The sequence below is a fragment of the Rhinoraja longicauda genome, chromosome 41 (genome assembly GCF_053455715.1).
Source record: "Rhinoraja longicauda isolate Sanriku21f chromosome 41, sRhiLon1.1, whole genome shotgun sequence".
Lineage (NCBI taxonomy): Eukaryota > Metazoa > Chordata > Chondrichthyes > Rajiformes > Arhynchobatidae > Rhinoraja > Rhinoraja longicauda.
In genome coordinates this window covers 8643920-8651419 of record NC_135993.1, presented here as the reverse complement: position 1 = coordinate 8651419, position 7500 = coordinate 8643920, and the positions used below count along the sequence as shown (strand labels likewise).

The 7500-nt window shown below is 50.4% G+C and overlaps 1 protein-coding gene across 1 annotated transcript in view; it reads right to left on the bottom strand.

Annotated features, from left to right (window-relative positions):
* Window positions 1–7500, bottom strand: part of LOC144611739 (calpain-9-like) — a gene marked incomplete at its 3' end in the record, with an annotated part of 57013 nt that overhangs the window by 33522 nt on the left and 15991 nt on the right. Inside the window, 2 exon segments of the mRNA XM_078430972.1 lie at window positions 7026–7047; window positions 7049–7096. Coding sequence (XP_078287098.1) covers window positions 7026–7047; window positions 7049–7096 — 70 coding nt within the window.

Below are 7500 nucleotides of genomic sequence, written 5' to 3'. Positions count from 1 at the left end.
TTATTGCGTGCTAAACGAGCCAACAGGAAGGAGAGGTTACAGGATGAAGGGGTGGAAACCCACCCCGAGATAGAAAGCTGTTAACGTTTCGTGTTCGGGACCCTGGCTCAGAACTGGTGACTGTGCAGAGACACTGTGTCTCTCCACTCTGGGCGGGCGGGCGGCCTGATTATATTTTGTCGCTATGAACTGCAGGTACTGGTTCAAATCGCAGGTAGACACAAAACGCTGGAGTAACTCAGCGGGTCAGGCAGCATCTCTGGAGAGAAGGAATGGGTGACGTTTCGGGTCGAGACCCTTCTTCAGACTGAAGCAATCCGCTTGATTGTAATCGTGTGGCAGTCTTCCCCACTGACTGGATGGCACAGAGGGGAAAAGCTTTTCACTGTACCTCGGTACACGTGACAATAAACTCAACTAAACTAAACTAGGATGAATGCTTTTTCCCAGAATCAAGAACTTGAGGGCACAGGTTTAAGGTGAGAGGGGGAAGATTTTATAGGAACCTGAGGGGCAACTTTTCCACACTGCAGACAGTACATACTGTATATGGAATGAGCTGTCAATGGTGGTAGATGAGGCAGGTACTCCAACTACATTTAAAGGACATTTGGGAAGGTTTAGAGGGGTACTAGACCTCTCCTGCATTGGTGCACCACCCTCTCCTCCTTTCCTCTCCCCCCTCCCCCCTCCCCTTCCCACTCCCTTCCTCCCCCTCCCCCTCCCTCTCCTCCTTTCCTCTCCCCCTCCCCTCTCCCCCCTCCCCTTCCCACTCCCTTCCTCCCCCTCCCCTTCCCACCCTCTTCCTCCCCCTCCCCCTCCCCTTCCCACCCCCTTCCTCCCCCTCCTCCCCCTCCCCTTCCCACCCCCTTCATCCCCCTCCCCCTTCCCACCCTCTTCCTCCCCCACACTCTTCCCACTCCCTTCCTCCCCCTCCCCCTTCCCCCCCCCTTCCCACCCTCCCCCTTCCCCCCCCCCTTCCCACCCTCTTCCTCCCCCCCCCTTCCCACCCTATGGAATGTTGACCTTCATAACAAGAGGAGTTGAGTATAGGAGCAAAGAGGTCCTTCTGCAGTTGTACCGGGCCCTGGTGAGACCGCACCTGCAGTACTGTGTGCAGTTTTGGTCTCCAAATTTGAGGAAGGATATTCTTGCTATTGAGGGCATGCAGCGTAGGTTTACTAGGTTAATTCCCCAAATGGTGGGACTGTCATATGTTGAAAGACTGGAGCGACTAGGCTTGTATATACTGGAATTTAGAAGGATGAGAGGGGATCTTATCGAAACGTATAAGATTATTAAGGGGTTGGACACGTTGGAGGCAGGAAACATGTTCCCAATGTTGGGGGAGTCCAGAACCAGGGGCCACAGTTTAAGAACAAGGGGTAGGCCATTTAGAACGGGGATGAGGAAAAACTTTTTCAGTCAGAGAGTTGTGAATCTGTGGAATTCTCTGCCTCGGAAGGCAGTGGAGGCCAATTCTCTGAATACATTCAAGAGAGAGCTGGATAGAGCTCTTAAGGATAGCGGAGTCAGGGGGTATGGGGAGAAGGCAGGAACGGGGTACTGATTGAGAATGATCAGCCATGATCACATGGAATGGTGGGGCTGGCACGAAGGGCCGAATGGCCTCCTCCTGCACCTATTGTCTATTGTCTATTCTCGTTCACCCCAGCAAACAGCTCACGATGGCCTGTTTCCTTTATCATCGTTACTATATTTGCATATCTTTCATTAGATCATGAATGTCGCCATTGTTAAACCAGCATCTGCATTTCCTTCCCACACAATAATCAAAACTAATTGGATCTAAAAATTCTCACCATGTCCACCGTCAGAACTTGCACATGCAATACCAATAACAAAAGTGGCTTCAATTTCTCAGTCAACACAAGCTTAACGTTGCTGTCGGGTTGTTTGGCTGCGGTTCAGGCATGACATTAGTGGCAATCAGTCAAAAACCTGTTGTGATTTGTCTCCTGGTCGTGTTTCAAATTGCTCTTCCTGGAACGGTGCACGGTTCTTTAATATTTCAAAAACGATTGCAAAACCATCTCCCCTCTCTGGCCTCAAACTTGTTTACCTCTCCAAACCGTCTCCAGTTCAGTTTATTGTCACGTGTACCGAGGTACAGTGAAATGCTTCTGTTGCGTGCTAACCAGTCAGCGGAAAGACAACGCATGATTACAATCGAGCCATTTACAGTGTACAAATACATGATAAGGGAATGACGTTCAGTGCAAGGTAAAGCCAGCAAAGTCCGATCAAGGATAGTCCGAGGGTCACCAAAGAGGTAGACAGTAGTTCAGCACTGCTCTCTGGTTGTGAGAGGATGGTTCAGTTGCCTGATAACAGCCGGGAAGAAACTGCCCCTGAATCTGGAGGTGTGCGTTTTCACACTTCTGTACCTCTTGCCCGATGGGAGAGGGGAGAAGAGGGAGTGGCCGGGGTGAGACTGGTCCTTGATTGTGCTGCTGGCCTTGCCGAGGCAGCGTCAGGTGTAGATGGAGTCAATGGACTCTTCCACAGCTCGAAGATTTCATCATTGAGTCATAGAGTGATGCAGCGTGGAAGCTGGCCCTTTGGCCCAACTTGCCAACATGTCCCAGCTACACTAGTCCCACCTGCCCGCCTTTGGCCTGTATCCCTCTAAACCTGTCCTATCCATGTACCTGTCGAAATGTTTCTTAAACGTTGGGATAGTCCCCAGCCTCAACTACCTCCTCTGGCAGCTCGTTCCATACACCCACCCACCCCTTGTGTGAAAAAGTTACCCCTCAGATTCCTATTAATTATTTTCCCCTTCACCTTAAACCCATGTCCTCTGGTCCTCGATTCACCTACTCTGGACAAGAGACTCTGTGCGTCTACCCGGTCTGTTCCTCTCGTGATTTTATACACCTCTATAAGGTCACCCCTCATCCTCCTGCGCTCCAAGTATTGGGGTCCCAGCCTAGTCTACCAACACTCATCTGTAACACGACAAAATGTCAGCGGGACAGACAGCATCTCTGGAGAGAAGGGATGGGTGACGTTTCGGGTCGAGACCCTTCTTGGAAGGCTAGCACTTACCCCTGGCGGGGTGGCGACTGTGATCAATAGACAATAGACAATAGGTGCAGGAGTAGGCCATTCAGCCCTTCGAGCCAGCACCACCATTCAATGCGATCATGGCTGATCACTCTCAATCAGTACCCCATTCCTGCCTTCTCCCACAGACACTCTGGACCACGGAGACATATATGGACACACAGGAGTCCACAGGTGCTGGGAGCAGAACTAACAGGAACTAACACAACTGCTGGACAAACTTAGCAGGTCACAGCGGTAGAGTTGCTGCCAGAGACCCGGGTCTGTACGGAGTTTGTACGTTCTCCCCGTGACCTGCGTGGGTTTTCTCCGAGACCTTCGGTTTCCTCCCACACTCCAAAGACGTACAGGTTTGCAGGTGAAATTGGTTTGGTATAAATGTAAATTGTCCCCAGTGTGTGTGGGATAGTGTTGGTGTGCGGGGATCGCTGGGCGGTGCGGACTCGATGGGCCGAAGGGCCTGTTTCCTTAACGTATCTAAAAAAAAATTTAACTAAAACTAAAGAGTTGTTTTCCACCAGGGCGGGTGTTGGCTTTGTAGGAGCAGGTACGTGGGCCAATAAAGGGTGTGGAACAATAATCCCACCAACGTCCAAAGTTCCCATTGTCCAAATTTAACAACATCATCAGGGCCTATTTAAAAGGTCAATGTTCAATTAGTGTCGGTGTTATACAGGATTAGGTCTTGCTACAATCAGAATACCACACACACACACACACACACACACACACACACACACACACACACACACACACACACACACACACACACACACACACACACACACACACACACACAGATTAGCACACACACACCGTTATCCATTATCCCCCAGACAAATGTCAACATCTGGAAAGGAAACAGATGTTGCACAATCTGTGGATATGTTGCATAACACTTATCTAGTAAATATCTATAACTGCCAGGTTACTTTGTGCATGAGTTAGATCCAAAATTCCATCAAATGCTCCTGGCGTGGGTCAGATACAGCGTGTCGCTCTCTCCATCTCTCTCTCCCTCCCTCCATCTCTCTCCCTCCCTCCATCTCTCTCTCCATCTCTCTCTCCCTCCCTCCCTCTCTCTATCTCCCTCCATCTCTCTCTCCATCTCTCCCTCTCTCTCTCCCTCCCTCCCTCTCTCTATCTCCCTCCATCTCTCTCTCCCTCTCTCCCTCTCTCTCTCCCCCTCTCTCCCTCCCTCCATCTCTCTCCCTCCCTCCATCTCTCTCTCCATCTCTCTCTCTCTCTCCCTCCCTCCCTCTCTCCATCTCTCTCTCCATCTCTCTCTCCCTCTCCCTCTCCCTCTCCCTCTCCTCTCCCTCTCCCTCTCCCTCTCCCTCTCTCTCTCTCTCTCTCTCTCTCTCTCTCTCTCTCTCTCTCTCTCTCCATCTCTCTCTCTCGCTCTCTCCATCTTTCTCTCCATCTCTCTCTCTCTCTCTCTCTCTCTCTCTCTCTCTCTCTCTCTCTCTCTCTCTCTCTCTCTCTCTCTCTCCCTCTCTCTCTCTCCCTCTCTCTCCATCTCTCTCTCCATCTCTCTCTCCATCTCTCCCTCCATCCCTCCCTCCATCTCTCTCTCTGCACCGTTGCAAGGCAGGGGCAGTTAGATCCAGAGTCGAGCTCCTGTACGCTGTTGCCAATTCTGTTGCCAAGTCCCCAACCCAAAACGTTAACTCGTTGTTCTTTCCACAGAAGGGCTGCACGGTCGGTGGTGCAGCCGCCAGGATTGACAACTTCCTCACTCCCAAATACGGGACAAGGGCGGTCCCGTACGGGACAAACTAATTTGGCCCAAAACACGGGATGTCCCGACTAATACGGGACAGTTGGCAACCCCTAGTTGCTGCCTCACAGCGCCGGAGACCCGGGTTCTATCCTGACTACGGGCGCCGTCTGTAAAGAGTTTGTACGTTCTCCCCGTGACCCGCGTGGGTTTTCTCCGGGCGCTCCGGTTTCCTCCCACACTCCAAAGACGTGCAGGTTTGTAGGCCAATTGCCTTTGGTAAGAATTGTAAAAGTGGTTGCAAAAGATAGCGTTAGTGTGTGGGTTAGTGTCGCTGGTCGGCACGGACCCGATTGGCCGAAGGGCCTGTTTCCGCGCTGCATCTCTAAAGCCTGAAGAAGGGTCTCGACCCAAAATGTCACCTTTCCATGTTCTCCAAGAACGACGCCTGACCCGCTGAGTTACTCCAGCACTCTGTCCTTTTTTTCCCTCTCTCCACAGATGCTGCCTGATTGATGGTGACTCTACCACTGCCCATCCACAACCACAGAACTGCCATCCACCTCTTTGGTGACCCTCGGACTATCCTTGATCGGACCTTGCTGGCTTTACCTTGCACCGAACGTTATTCCTTATCATGTATTCAAGGGGAATTAAAGGACGTTCCTTTCGGAGGGAGATGAGGAGGAATGTCTTTAGTCAGAGGGTGGTGAATCTGTGGAATTCTTCGCCATAGAAGGCAGTGGAGGCCAAGTCAGTGGATATTTTCTTAAGGCAGAGATAGATAGATTCTTGATTAGTATGGGTGATTGGGGGTCAGGGGTTATGGGGAGAAGGCAGGAGAATGGGGTTAGGAGGGAGAGATAGACCAGACATCACTGAATGGCAGAGTAGACTTGGTGGGCCGAATGGCCTCATTCTACTCAATACACAATAGACAATAGGTGCAGGAGGAGGCCATTCGGCCCTTCAAGCCAGCACCGCCATTCAATGTGATCATGGCTGATCATTCTCAATCAGTACCCCGTTCCTGCCTTCTCCCCATACCCAATCACTTTATGACTTTACTCTGGTCACTTTATGATCAGTCTGAAGAAGGGTCTCGACCCAAAACGTCACCCATTCCTTCTCTCCTGAGATGCTGCCTGACCCGCTGAGTTACTCCAGCATTCTGTGAATAAATACCTTCGATTTGTACCAGCATCTGCAGTTATTTTCTTCTACTTTATGACTTATGTATTTATACACTGTAAATGCATATTGCCTTACTACTGAGAGGTTAGCACGCTACAAAGGCTTTTCACTGTACCTCGACACATGTGACACTAAACTAAAACTCTGGACAGACAGCAATATTGGGAAGTCCAGAACTAGGGGCCACAGTTTAAGAATAAGGGGTAGGCCATTTAGAACGGAGATGAGGAAAAACTTTTTCAGTCAGAGAGTTGTGAATCTGTGGAATTCACTGCCTCAGAAGGCAGTGGAGGCCAATTCTCTGAATGCTTTCAAGAGAGAGCTGGATAGAGCTCTTAAGGATAGCGGAGTCAGGGGGTATGGGGAGAAGGCAGGAACGGGGTACTGATTGAGAATGATCAGCCATGATCACATTGAATGGCGGTGCTGGCTCGAAGGGCCGAATGGCCTCCTCCTGCACCTATTGTCTATTGTCTATTGTCTATTGTCTAAACCCCTGCTGCTCAGGTTACATTTGATTCCATTTCGTCTTGTTGTGTGCTGAAACCTTTTCCACTTTCGAGACCCCTCATCAAATCCCACCCTGAGCCCAATCCTAACCCCTCCCGATTAATCTCCCGCCCCTCAATTCCCTTGGCTCACAGCCCAGAGTCCAAACAGGGGTGGCAAAACAGCCACACCTCCCCGGCCAGGTGTAACGACACACCTGCAGACACACCTGAGACGACCAGACTACCTGGTTCTCTGGTTGATTGCGCGACTTTTGTTCTCGTGAACAGAAAAACAATGCACACACACACACACTCACACAAAACACACACACACACACACAAAAAAAACCCCACACACACACACACACACACAAAACCTACACACACACACACACACACACACACCACACACACACACACACACACACACACACACACACACACACACACACACCACACACACACACACACACACACACACACACACACACACACACACACACACACACACTAAAACAAACACCACTCACCCAACCTGCCCTGGACGATGTCAAGTGGTGCTGAAGGAGTCGATAAAAAATTTAGGCTTTTTGAAGAATTCCTGAAAGCAAAATAAAACGGTTTGGTGTAAGGATCGTTCAGTCTCGCTGTGTGGGTGATTCCCATCAGATATGAGCAACACAACAACATTCACCTGGTGCAGGGACCACAGTTCACAATTCACAATTCAAAGCGAGTATTTATTTAATGGGAGGGAGTCACAGAATGCTGGAGTAACTCAGCGGGTCAGGCAGTGTCTCTGGAGAGAGGGAATGGGTGACGTTTCTGGTCGAGACCCTTCTTCACACTGACACACACATCAGTCTGAAGAAGGGTCTCGACCCGAAACGTCACCCATTCCTTCTCTCCAGAGATGCTGCCTGACCCGCTGAGTTACTCCAGCATTCTGTGACTCCCTCCCATTTAAACCAGCATCTGCAGGGTTTTTTCTCTCTCACACGTTTA